This window comes from Mobula birostris, chromosome 5 (genome assembly GCF_030028105.1).
Source record: "Mobula birostris isolate sMobBir1 chromosome 5, sMobBir1.hap1, whole genome shotgun sequence".
Classification (NCBI taxonomy): Eukaryota; Metazoa; Chordata; class Chondrichthyes; order Myliobatiformes; family Myliobatidae; genus Mobula; species Mobula birostris.
Genome location: NC_092374.1, coordinates 80969712 through 80984053, shown reverse-complemented (window position 1 = coordinate 80984053; position 14342 = coordinate 80969712). Strand labels below are relative to the sequence as shown.

General features: G+C 46.2%; 1 protein-coding gene across 2 annotated transcripts in view; it reads left to right on the top strand.

Moving 5' to 3' along the window:
• Positions 1-14342, top strand: part of LOC140197801 (protein mono-ADP-ribosyltransferase TIPARP-like) — a 37938-nt gene that overhangs the window by 13256 nt on the left and 10340 nt on the right. For both annotated transcript variants that reach the window (XM_072258261.1, XM_072258262.1), the window contains exons 3-5: positions 4641-4803; positions 8228-8418; positions 13518-13787. In XM_072258261.1, the coding sequence (XP_072114362.1) occupies positions 4641-4803; positions 8228-8418; positions 13518-13787 (624 nt within the window). The remainder of the gene's footprint in view (positions 1-4640; positions 4804-8227; positions 8419-13517; positions 13788-14342) is intronic.

Here is a 14342-nt window from a genome sequence, read left to right as displayed (position 1 = left end):
AGCCGGAAATTGGAACTAGATGGGTGAATAGTTTAGCTCATGGGGGAGCTGCGGAGCAGACTGGATGGGCCGAATGGCCTACTTCTGCTCCTTTGTCTTGTGATCTTGTGATAAGCTTGTCTGCTTGGGGAACAGTGGCAATAACTGAGTGCATTTCTTCACAGAAACTGTCCTTGACATCGTCCAGGTTGGTCCTGGTTGGGGTGTAAGTGCTGGCGATGGTGACATGCTTCCTACCATTTCATGGTCACAGTCATTCACACCCTTTGGAGATCCAGGAATCTCCATCTTCACTGCAAATCCAACCCCAGCCTCACGTTGGTCTTGATTTCCTCTTCCACTCCAAAAGAATAGAAACCCTGCAGAACGATAGATGCATCAAGGCCCCCCCCCCCTTCGTGGAAGTAACAGTAAAAGTATCGGCATCCCCCCCCCCACTGTCACCATGCAAGCAACAGCAAAATAACTCCAAGTCCACCAAACACTGCAGTCCTTAACCCCGCACTTCAGTATCCCAGACAGCCCCCTCCATCGAGGAGAGAGGGTCGCTCACAACAACGAGGGCAGAGAGCAGCAGCTCGCTCTTCCAGTCTTACAATCTTCCGCGTAGCTTCTCCAAGCAAGCCCCCGACCCGAGGACCAACAAGCTCTCGCTCTCCATCGAAAGGGAGCGAGAATAGGGTTGCTCGAGTACCGAGGCCTTTCTCTGACAGCAACCAGCGATTAGCAAACACAATGCCTGCTGTCTTGGTGCTTCAGTTGCCCAGGACACTTCAGTCGGTGAAATTGGCGGGGAGCGGGTCGCCCACACCCACTCCCCGTGGTCACACGCCTTCCAAGCCATTCCTGGAGATAGCGAAGTGCGAGGCTGCACAGCCGGTCCGCAATCCCACGGCTTGCGAAGAACCGCAGTTTGAAGTGTCGGTCACAGGCTCTGACAGGTTGTATGTAAATCATCCCAGTTTTGTTTTGAGTTTTGTGTGTCTTTATGAGTGCATGTATGCATGTGCTGTTTGTATGTGTACAGTGTTGTCTACCTGTAGGTACACACAGGTCATACATACCCGTGTCTCTCTCTGAATTTGGTATGAGTGTGTGTGAACACATCAGTGCCCTGACACCCCTGCTCCCAGTACATTACTGAGTTCAGTTCCCGTGCCACCTCACTCTGGGCTCCGTGCCCACAGCTGGGGTGTGCACCTACTGCAGACTTGGGTGACCGGTTAGGAACACTGACAATGGCTCCCCAAAACCGGCTCGGCCAGTTCCTGTTGCCAGAGTCATGGGACGTCTGAACCAGTCAGGCGACTGTGGAGAGAGCAGATACCCCAGGCCGTACAACCAGTTCTGAGCCACAGCAAGATCGCACAAAGTACCATGACTGCTGGTCAAATCCTCTGCTGTAGTGGCGTGGGCCCACAGGGCCTTCAGCAGGGGGCACGCCCACCAGATTCATTAGTCTGGCTTGTAACACAACCTGGGAAGAAAGTTGGACTCTGGACTTTGACATTTTCCTCTGATTCAGCTGGGTGATGGTGTCATTAATGGCCAGGACACTTAACAGTGTCAATGTACAGAGGGGGTCATGAGATCCAAGCCCATGGCTCCCTGAAAGTGGCCTCACAACTAGATAGGGTAAGGAAGGAAGACATACAGCATGCATGGCTTTATTAGTTGAGGTTTGGAGTTTGAGTCAGGAAGTTGTATCAAACTCTGGCTAAGCTAGTGCTTTCAGTTCCGTTCACCCTTTACAGGAAGGGTTTGGGAGGCTTTGGAGAGGGTGCAGAAGAGGTCACCAGGATTGGAGGGTATGAGCTGTAAAGAGAGATTGGACAAAGTTGGGTTATTTTTCTTGGAGTGGCAGGACCCCAGGGGAGACCTGAATACATATGAAATTGGAAGTTGTCATTCAGAAAAAACCGGGAAGTTTGGACAGGTACTTGGATGAGAGAAGTACAGAGGCAATGATCTCTACACAGGTAGATGTGACTAGGCAAAGAAAAACAAGCTAGCATGGACTAGATGGGCTGAAGGGCCTGTTTCTGTGCTGTAGTACTCTATGGCATAGAGAGTAGATAATCAGTATCTTTCTTTCTGGAAAGAAATGTTAAATACTAGAGGACAAATATTTAATTATGATTCAAAGTACATTTATTATCAGTGACCCGGTTGGTGGCATAGTGGCATCAGCGTCGGACTTCGGGACGAAAGGTCCTGAGTTCGAATCCAGCCGGCTCCCCTGCACGCTTTCCATCCATGCTGGGTTACGAGCTGGTGATCTCTTTGGAAACTCACCCGGCAGAGGGCAATGGCAAACCACTGATGTAACTTGCCCCGTACGAGGTTCCCCACTACGTCAGAGAGGCGTGGAGGGAAATCATCCGCTAACCGGAGAAACTCCGGATGCGACGTACTTTTCCTTTTTATTATCAACATATGTATGCAGACTGGGTGGTGGGGTGGAGATGCGTCTCTACCAAAGGAGGTGTGAGGTGCTCCTTCCCTCCGTTAGCCTGCAGGTCACCCTTGGGCAAGGTGTAGCACCTGATTAGCCTCCCAACCCCCCCAGATCAGGGTCACGTGAAGCCATGGGAGCAGGTGGTGGATGGTCGTATGAGCAGCTGGTGCAGATCACAAGTCCTGGTTATGTGACCACTGATCCCAGGCAGACAATCTCTGAAGCCTATTGATAATGTCTGGAGGTCCCATGTCTTGTAAAGACTCTGCCCGGAAGAAGGCAATGGCCAACCACTTCTGTAGAACTGCACAGTCCTCTATGAACAAGTCCAAACCACAAACCTTGCTGAATCCGCCAGACTTTGGTACCTTCCTCCAGCAGCAGACCAGTCAAACACAGGCAGATGGTGCTCACCTTCCCATCTTGTCCTCATTGATTTCAGTCTTGCTCGACACTTTAATTGGCGAGAAATGGAGTTGATTGTGGGCTCGTGTCCCGTCTCCAGGCTGCACGCTCTGCTCCAAACTCCCTCAGAGACAACAAAGCTCCCAGCCGCTCAATCAGCACAAAAAAACACCCCCTCAAAATGTAAATAACAGGTTGCAATGGCACGCAGCTTCATGTAGAGTCATAGTGATCCGTCTGCAGGCTGTTTACTGGCGCCATCTTGCAAAATGAGTTGAACTGGGAAAGTTCAAAAGAGTCGTGCAGTGCAAGTTTTCTATTTACACAGAGAATGGAGGGCACTGTTGGAGGCAGACATGAATGAGGTGTATACGAAGCTCTTAGATAGATAGGCAAGTAAATATGCAGAGAGTGGAGGATTAGGCTGGATGTAGGCAGGTAGACTAACTTAGTCTGGCATTTAATCAATTTGGCACAACATCGTGGGCCAACAGACCTTTCTCTGTGCTGTATTAATTGGGACACATCGAGGCTGGTACATTTTGGCCCAATTAGCAGAAGTTTCATGGAAATAATTAAAAATGTATTTTTTTTTAAAAAAAACACCAACTACCATTTAGCAAATTATGTGTTTAAATGAGATACAGAGCCAATTGGAACATTAGCAATACTGCTGAAGTACTATAAAACTGTGAATTCGTTATCAATGGAGGAATTAATCCAGTCTACACTGCCGTGTTCTTTTGATTGACTGTAAATGAACTAAATCAGTGCAGACTCCTAGTGCACATAATGGACTTCCTTTATACAATGCTGTCAACAACTGCATTCCCCAAATCTTCATTTTCATTGAAACATTCAAGATAATTGTCGATGCCTTCAAATTCTTCGCAACCCCTAACTTGCTGAAGTAGTGAAATTGTTTCATTTTCACTGCCGGCCATTTCTGGCATCTCTGAGCCTGAATGCTTGAAACTACAGTGAGCAAAACAGTTCATAATTGTCTCACTGCTTACTTCTCACCAACTATCAGTGACAAAAATCACAGCTTTTTGAACACAAACACTTGCAACTGAGACTATGTAAAAACTGTTGTTTTAAGCACTGTGTAGTGTCTAAGGGACACACAAGAGCACGTGACTGATGCTAGTTAGAAACTGTTCAGCAACTCTTCTTTCCCAATTAGGTGACATAGTGCCCCAAATAAATGAAGGGAGTTCTGGCTATTTTCTTGATTTGGTTTTTGTCCTTGAAGAGTTTTTCCAAATAAGCGATGGCCCAGTTAACTGGAATCCACTGTGTTCCAGTCAGGTTGGCATGGGATCTGTAGTGGCACGAGTCCTTGTTTAGCTGTATGCCCCACACAAGTATCACTACCGGCAGCACAGAGACCAGAGTTCAGTCCTGACATCTGCCTGTGTCTCTGTGTCTGTGGGGAGTCCTCCGGGATAATATAGGCATGTGAATATGTGCAGTTTGCATGTCCTCCCAGTGACCATGTGTTTCCCCTGGGTGCTTCAATTCCCCCCCCCACCCACACCACACCCTGACAACATGCAGGGTTGAGTAGTTAACTGGCTGCTGTAAGTAGTGGATGCGGGTAGGATCAGAGGAAGTTGGTGGGGGTGACAAAATGGGAGCGGTGTAGAAGGATGGTTGGTGGTTAGCACATTGACGATGGGCCGAGGGGAGGCTGCTATGCCGCGTGACCATCCAACAAGTCAGGGAGACCCGAGCTGTGCTCCACCCTAACGTCCACTTTGCCTTGCATCCCTAGGGGCAGAAGTTTCTTGGCTGACTTTGGTCAGATGTCGATCCAGGGTGCCACCTTCGACAGGCTGAGGCGCCTGTGTACTTCAGATACTGATCCCTGTAACACCTTCCAAACCATCTGGAAACACTACTGGAGAGACGCCTTCGAGTGGAAGGAGTACACAGAGGTAGGGATACCCCCGTCCTGAACAAAAACGTTCCTCCTTTGGGGGAGGGGACAGATTCCAGCCTGGAACAGGGCAGAATAAATGGGGAGGGTGGGGGTTCCAATCAGGCTGCCCTGGTGACCCTACAAGGGGCAAGACAGGTCTCTTGCCTGAACAGATCTCCCCACGCCTGGCAGAATTCATCTCCCCCTCCCACTGATGCTTAACAGGCCCGGGAACCCCCCTCGAGTTTGAGCCAGCAAGTGCCGTCGGTAAAATCCAAGTATTAACCCACAGCGCTGGTGGCAGGGATTTGCAGGGAAAGACCTCGCCTTCTCCCGGCAAGCACTTTGCCAGTTCCTCTTTCAAACTCTATTTCTTGTTCCCTGGCCATTCGGTTAGATCCTCAGAGGTCTCTGCTTGACAAAATGTCCAGCTGTCTTTCCTGGCTAACATCCGTTCTCAATAGGAATCCAGCTCATTATCACTCCCGCATGGCATGAAACTTCTCGTTTCACGGCAGCAGTACTGTGCAATACATAAAATTACTACAAGTTGAAAAAATCGTGCAAAAGTACCGGACACGATGGTAACGTAGAGGTTAGCACCGCGCTATCACAGCTCGGGGTGCTGGAGTTCGATACCAATACCATCTGACCGTCTTCCCCACGGAATGCAAGGGTCTTCTCTGGGTACTCTAGTCCCCTCCCACAGTCCAAAGACCTACTGGGTAGGTTAATTGGTCATTGTAAATTGCCTGTGATTAGGCTTGGGTTCAATCGGGGGTTCCTGGATCGAGGCACTGTTCTGCTCTGTAAAGATATTGTCCACAGACTCTTCATAAATCAGATGCTGTTGTTAAAACTTAGTGTGGGTCCTTGGGCTCCTGTACCTCCTCCCTGAGGGTAGCATGTTCTGCTTTCAGTGATGAGTGCCACGTTTTCTGAAGATGTCCTTGATGGGAGCACGGGCACTGGCTGAGTCTACAGTGGTCTTTACGGAGACTGTTTTGATCCTGCGCATTGGAGCCTCCACACCAGGCTGTGTAGTCAGAACTCTGCAGCTATCTGCCAGAGTCTGTAGTGACATTACCTACCTCCTCGACCTGCAAAACATTTCTCTTGTTTGATTAGAACTCGTGCAAATCTCACTAATCTTGTCTGCCTCATGAAAAATGGTCCCAGTTTAGAGCTCTCCCTCCCCTTCCCAAAGCCTTCACAGTCTCCCTGAACTGTGGAGACCAGAACAGGAACTATTCCTCTGTATATGGTACCAGCTAAAAGCTTGACACCAGTTCCTTGTTTTCTCGCACAGTAGCGAGTTCTCATTGTATTGAATGGGGGAGAAAAAAGCTGAGTATGGGGTGCTAAGATCTGGGCGTCACTTCTTAGAAATAATAGATTTTTTGTTTAAGGCAAAGATAAGGTGATGTTTTTACTGATGGCGAGATTGGTTAAATATCATCGACAATGGTGTGAAATTCGTTAACTTTGCAGCAGCACTACAATGTAACACATGATCATAGAAAAAAGTGAATTACAAGAAGTGTGTATAGGTATATTTTATATGTGTGTGTGTATATAAACCCCCTCCCCCATGAGTTTTCATGCTTTATTGTTTTACAACATTGAATCACAGTGGATTTAATTTGGCTTTTTTGATAGAAAAACAGATGAACAGAAAGAGACTCTTTAATGTCAAAAGTGAAAACAGATCTCTACAAAGTGATATAAATTAATTACAAATATAAAACACAAAATAACTGATTGCATAAGTATTCACCCCCTTTAATATGACACACCAAATTATTACTGGTGCAGCCAATTGGTTTAGAAGTCACATAATTAGTTAAATAGAGATCACTGTGTGCAGTCAAGGTGTTTCGATTGACTGTAGTAAAAATACACCTGTATCTGGAAGGTCCAAATGCTGGTGAGTCAGTATCCTGGCAAAAACTACACCATGAAGACAAAAGAACACTCCAAGCAACCTGCAAAAAAGGTTATTGAAAAACACAAGTAAGGAAATGGATAGAAGAAAATTTCCAGTTCAAGGAATATCCCTTGGAGTACAGTTAAGTTAATCGTTAAGAAACGGGAAGAATATGGCAATCCAGTCTAGATCAGGCCATCCTCAAAAACCGAGTGACCGTGCAAGAAGAGAACTCATGGGGGAGGCCACGCAAGAGACCTGTGATAACTCTGGAGGAGTTACAAGCTTCAGTGGCTGAGATGGGAGAGACTGTGCACACAACAACTGTTGCCCAGGTGCTTCACCAGTCACAGCTTTATGGGAGAGTGGCAAAGAGAAAGCCACTGTTGGTGGGGGGAAAAACAAATGAAATCTTAGCTAGAGTTTGGCAGAAGACATGTAGGAGACACTGAAGTCAGCTGGAAGAAGGTTCTATGTTCTGATGAAACCAAAATTGAGTTTTTTGGCTATCAGACTAAACGCTATGCTTGGCATAAGCCAAACACCGCACATCATCAAAAACACAGCATCCCTACCATGAAGCACGGTGGTGGCTGCATCATGCTGTGGGGATGCTTCATTGCAGCAGGCCCTGGAAGGCTTGTGAAGGTAGAGGGTACAATGAATGCAGCAAAATACAGGGAAATCCCGGAGGAAAATCTCATGCCGTCCACAAGAGAACTGCGACTTGGGAGAAGATTTTGTTTTTCAGCAAGACAATGACCCCAAGCATAAAGTCAAAGCTACCAGGAATGGCTTAAAACAACAAAGTTAATGTCCTAGAATGGCCAAGTCAGAGTCCAGACCTCAAACCAATTGAGAATTTGTGGCTGGATTTGAAAAGGTCTGTTCACTCACAATCCCCATGCAATCTGACAGAGCTTGAGCAGTTTTGCAAAGAAGAATGGGGAAAATTTGCAGTGTCCAGATGTGCAAAGCTGATAGAGACCTATCCACACAGACTCAAGGCTGTAATTGTTGTCAAAGGTGCACCTACTAAATACAGTACTGACTTGAAGGAGATAATTATGCAATCAATTATTTTGTGTTTAATAATTGTAATAAATTTAGATCACTTTGTGGAGATCTGTTTTCACCTTGACACAGTGTCAAAAAAAAAACAAATTAAATCCCCTGTGATTCATTGTGTAAAACAATAAAACATGGAAAACTTCCAAGGGGGATGAATACTTTTTATAGACACTATATTTTTATTAAATAGTTAAATTAAATAAGAAGTGCAAAAACAGAAAAGTAGTGAAGTAGTGTTCATGGGTTCAATGTCCATTCAGAAATCAGACGGCAGAGGGGAAGAAGCTGCTCCTGAATCGCTGAGGGTGTACCTCCTTCCTGAGTGGTGGGCTAATGACAATGACTGAAGTTGGGATGATGAGGCCATTTGTGACATGCCCTCTCCTCTATCCATCACCTGTCATGTGATCAGTGACCCCATCTCAACTTCCTGCTTTTACAGTCGGTTAACCAGGACTTCAACGAGGCCCTGCAGCAAGGCCTGGCCATTAGGCACGTGATGGTCAGCAGGAACCAGCGGTACCAGGTGGACCTCAACGCTGGATTCCAGCAGAACATCTCTACGGGCACCAAGCGGCGCATCTGCCGCCGGCCACTGTTCCAGTCGATCGTCACCCTCCTCCCGTACCTCAAGTAAGTGAGCCATGAGTTTATGGGATGGCATATGGGATTTCCAGTCTTGGTGAAGGGTCTCAGCCAAAACATTGGCTGTTTGTTCCCCTCCATAGACGCTGCCTGCCTAGCTGAGCTCCTCCAGCATTTTGTGTGCGTTGCTGGTGTTAGTAACTCGATGGTAAATTAAATTGATAAATTAGTTTAATGTTGTCACATGTACCATGGTACAGTGGCAAACTCATCTTCCATACGAAGCAACACACACAAAATGCTGGAGGAACTCAGCAGGTCAGGCAGCATTGATGGAAATAAATAAACAGTCGACATTTCGGGCCGAGACCCCTCAGCAGGACTCTGTGTTGCTCTGGATTTCCAGCATTAGCAGATTTTTCTCGTTTGTTGATTTGCGCACAGTTCAAATCATTACAACGGTACTGGAGATTCATTGGGTCTTGATAGGTTATAGGGGGAAGGCAGGAGAATGAGGTTGTGAAATATCACTGGGCAACAATTTTTTTCAAAAGTGCCACTTCCTCAGAATTTTTTTTTTAGTTTTTGATAAACTTGACGCAAATATAATTGCAGACTACTTATATCACTTGGGAATTTGGAGAAACAAGAAATTAACTTTTCAAAGTTCGAAATACATTTGCTATCAAAGTACATATACTCCATACAACCTTGAGATTTGTCTCCTAACAGGCAGTCACAAAACAAACCCAAAAGAACCCATTTTAAAAAAGAGCCTCAACCACACCGATATGCAGAGAATAGAAATTCATTATGCACACAATAACCACAAGCAAGCAGCATTCGGAACTGAAGTCCAGAAGATCACATAGTTCAGCACAGAGCCGAGTCGTAGAGCAGGACCTCAACTGGCTTGTCCCTCATCTCGGGCTCGGACACCCAACCTTTTCGATCTGGCCCAGCATCCGGACCTCTGTCCAGATATTGAGTTCACTCATCTCAATACGCTGTGGGGCCTGGACGCTGCTCGCCTCGATTTGGCCTGTAACCAACCTCTCCGATTCAGCCTTGTGCCTAAGTCTCCATCCAGACATCAAGTTCAGTCAGCTCAATATGCTCTGGAGATTGGACACCACTGTAATTTATGGATCTATTTCTTTTTGAGCAATGACTCCCTTAGCACAATGGACTGATAACTTACCCATGTGCATTGAGTCTCTGTCCTCCACATCCTCCCTCTCTCTCTCTGTCCTCCTCGTCCTCTCTCTCTCTCTCTCTCTCTCTCCCTCTCTCTCTCTCTCTCCCTCTCTCTCTCTCTCTCTCTCTCTCTCTCTCCCCCCATGTCAGCACACCAGTTAAAGCCATCTCCCGCGTGCCTGCTTTTATTTAATTGATATGTAGTTGCACAGACACAACAGATTGGCGAGAAGTACAAACCTGAATGTCAGAGAATATCATGAACTGCACCGACAGTGAGAGGAAAGATTTAAACGGTACAGAGAAAGCCATCACAGACATTAACAAAGGGACATGTAAGTAACTGCATAGTACACTGTGAGAGACGCTCACCTGGCAAAGTTAAAATGAAAAAACATGACGATGGTGTCAGACAGGGAAAGTTGATGAATTTAATAGCACTGATGAAGTCTGGGAGTCATATATCGAGAGGATTGAACTATACTGCAATGCTAATGATGTGGATGAGGTAAATAAAGTTGTCACACTTCTTAGCTTAATGGGTGCAAGAATGTACAGTCTCCTACATAACTTGGTAACCCCCTGAGAAGCCAACCAGCAAGATGTTCGATGAAATTGTTGCAATTTTACAAAAACACTTGAGCCATAAACAGTTGGCAATAGCTGAGAACCAGTCAAAGACTGAAAGCATTCCTGAATACATTCTAAAACTCTACAAACTTTCCCAGCGCTGTGACTTTAGAGATGGACTTCCTGATGCATTAAGGGACAGGTTTGTATGTGGCATGCATAATCAAAACACTCAAAAAGGGCTACTATCCAAAAGAATCCTAACCTTAGAACAGGCATTGACCATTGCAATAATGCTAGAGAATGCAGCAAAGATGGAACAGAACTACAGAAAAAGAGTTTAGAACGTGAAACGCATAAAATGTCCACGAATGGTGCAAAAAGCAAATCCTCCCATGACGCAAATGACTTAGTTCAAAGAAAAAGTTTGCAGAAAGTGTCACAGACAAGATCACATAGTGTGCAAGGCAGACAAAAACCACAACCAAAGAGAAAAACCACAGAGTGAAAAGTTTCAAACACAAAACTAAACAAATACATAAAGTGACGGAATGTGAAACTGAATCATACAACACGGAGTCTGACACAGGTGCGCTGTCATGCCTGGAACTGCATAGCATTACTGAAGCAGATTGCAAAATCATATGGACCACAACAGATGTGTCTGTTGTAAAACTGAAAATAGAGCTGGTTACAGGGCCAGGTTTGTCTGTAATTCCGGAGTCTGACTACAACAGACTGTTTTCTAAGCTGCCATTAGAGAAAACCTCATTGATGCTAAAAACCTACATGGGTAAAAAAAGTGTCTCCCAAAGTCACAGTGAAAGTAAATGTGACGTATGGAGGCCAGACACAGAGTTAGAGTTTTGTGTGTTGAAAAGTGGAGGGCCAGCCCTTTTCAGATGTGAATGGTTCAGAGAAATCCTACTAGACTGGCACTTAATCAAAGCTCTCAGTGTGGCATCAACAGGCAACGGCAGCCCAAATGGTAGCACCAACCAGAGACTGGCACAGATGTGTAATGCTACTGAGAAGGACATGAAGTCCAGAATTGAACTGGATGAAGCAGCAGTACCAAGATTCGATAAAGCACGTCCAGTGCCTCACGCGCTACGTCCTAAAGTGGATGCTGAGTTGCAGAGCTTCTGGTGAATTGCTCACCTATTATGACCCATCTCTGCCCATCAGACTGGTATGTCATGCGTCCCCTTATGGCATTGGAGCCATTTTATCACACATTATGAAAGATGGATCTGAACGCCCCATTGTGTTTGCTTCAAGATCACTGACGAGCATAGAATGCAACCATGCACAGATCAACCGAGAGGCCTTTAGTCCAGTATGGGGAATAAAGAAGTTCCACCACTACCTCTATGGACAAAAGTTTATGCTAGTGACAGACCACCAGCCTCTTGTGTCCATTTTCAATCCCAGAGATGACTGCTAGCCAGTTACAACATTGGGCACTGTTCCTAGTGCCCACTCTTATGGCATAGAATTCAAAGGTACATGATGGCTTATCATGTCTTCCACTATTTGCAACTGAAGTAGAAAAGTCTCCATGCTGTGACCCAGCAGAAAGGTTTCACACAACGTTGGTGGACCAGTTGCTGGAAACAAATTCCGAAATACAAAGAGATTCAAGGAATGACCCAAAATTGTCAAAAGTTTATGACATCACCATGCAAGGATGGCTAGCTCATGGTAATCCCATGTTTCCAGAGATCTCACTGAGGTGAGACCAACTGTCTGTGTGTCAAAGGACACTGATGTGTCGATCTCATGTTGTGACTCCCTCTAAACTGTGCGCCAGAGCTTTAGAAAATCTGCATGAAGGACACCTGGGTACAGTTAAGATGAAGGGTCTCACCTGGAGCTACATGTGGTGGCCAGGAATAGATAGCCAGATTGAAGATTTGCCCAAAAGCTGTTCGGGATGCCAAAAAGTTCAAAGTGCACCCCCACAGTCACCATTACACCTGTGGAAGTGTCACCAGGGCAAAGAGGACATATTGACTTTGCTGGGCCATTCATAGCCTCCACATTACAGTGAAGGCGTGTATATTTGAATTTGGTTTCCGAAAGAGAAACTGAATGTTTTCTACATATACAGTTTTATGTTGCATTAGTCTAAAGGGGGAGGAAGTGTAATGTATGGATCTATTTCTTTTAGAGCAATGACTCCCCTTAGCACTACATATGGACTGATAACTTACCTATGCACATTGATCTATTGTCTAGGCATGCGTATTGATTCTCTGTCTCTCTCTCTAGTTAAAGCCATCTCCCGTGCGCATGCTTGTATTTAATTCATATGTAGTGCCGCTGTCTCGACTTGGCTGAAACTGACCTCCAATTTGGCCTGGCACTTAAAATGATCAAACCTCGGGTCTTCCTCATTCTGGGAAATGAGCCCACTGCCTCACCTTGCCTCAGTTGTGCCACATCGAATTGCCTCCAAGTTCAAAGGGAAGTTAGACTGTAGCTCGCCGTGATTATTTGCCAGAAAAAGTGTCAGAACAAAGTATTTAGATGTTTTTCTTGTTCGTTAGACACCAGCCAGAAGTCACTGAGGTTCACCAGTGCCTTCTTAAACCCGATTATTGAATATAATGCATTTAATTGCATTACAGTGCTGACACTTTGTAATAGTTCAACTAAACTAAAAATGTTTTGGTGATGATTTTCATTTGTACTCAGTGTCTGAGGCTTCTCACTTAAGTGTTCAACAATAATCAGCCGGCATTGATGGATTCCAGTTCCCCTGATACTATTACTCCATGACCGAAATGTCCTGGTGAAACCTCTCACCGTGCTCGTCGCTGACAGTGCCAAGATTTGCAGGGAAGAATTCTAAATGGGAATGCAGGAAATGAATCTTTAGTGACATGTTGTACTTCATGGTTTTGTGTGTTTGAAGCATGTTGCCAACCAGCTGCACATAGTTTGGTGCTCTGTAGTTGCCAAGAAAATTTTCAACAACATCTCTGAATGCCTTCCACACAATTTTCTCCGGTCCCACTAGCAGTTCTTTGAATTGCCTGTCATTGATGACCTGTTTGATTCGTGGACCAACAAAGTGCCTTCCTTAATCTTGACGTCAGTAATTCTGACTTGAATTATGAATTGAAATAACAAATACGGTCGATATAAAAAAAAGTGGTGAGTGATAGGGAAATTCCATGGTGATTTTCATGATCAGCAGCCCAAAATCCACAAGATGCACCCAAACGTATTCAGGAAGCAAAATCTTTGTTGTCAGTGAAATAATCAGTAATGATTGAGTGGTGGAACAGACTCGATGGGCTGAATGGCCTAATTCTGATCTTGTGTGACAATAACTAAATGTCTCAAATCTAACAGCAAGTCTCTTTCTGCAGGACCCTGTCGGGAGGTCCCGAGCTAAACTCCTCGGCACCGAGTGGGAACACCGCAACTCCATCACCCTCATCCAACAGCAGCCAGGGTTACCCCGAAACCTGGATCCCCATGGACCCGAACGTGGACTTCATCAAAGTGCCCATGGCCCTCGACGACAAAGCCTACGGCGTGGTCTACCGGCTCTTCCACAAGACCATGCCCGAGACCAAGTTTCTCATCCTCGGCATACAGCGGGTGCAGAACCAGTTCCTCTGGGACAAGTACAAAAGGTAACGGTGGGGGCTTTTGGCAGCACCAGAGGATTCACCGGTCCTATCCTGTACCGCCCCATCCCATCCTGGTGACATTGGTGGCCAAGGCCCTGAGCTCCGAACTGTTCACCCCAGTCTCTCTCTGTCTGTCCATAAGACACTCTTTCCCTCCGCTAGCCTGCAGGTCACCCTTGGGCAGGGTGTAGCACCTGCTTAGCCTCCCCACCCCGACCGGGGTCATGAGGAGCCCTGGGAGCAGCTGGTGTGCGTCACGAGTCCCGGTTATGCGACCAGTGACGCCCACCAACAGCCATATGGATGAACGGGAAATGGAGGGCTCTGTAGGAGGGGCAGGTTAGATTGAGCTTGGTATTGGTTTAAGGGTCAGCACGACATTGTGGGCTGAAGGGCCTGTACTGCACCATGTAAATCAGCCATGGTCAAACAGCGGAGCGGCCTCAATGGGGGAACAGCCTGATTCTACTCCTGTGCTCTGTGCTCTAAATGTAGGGAATCCACCCCCCACCCCCCCAGAGTCAACAGTCATTGTAGACACAACTCGACTTGACCTGG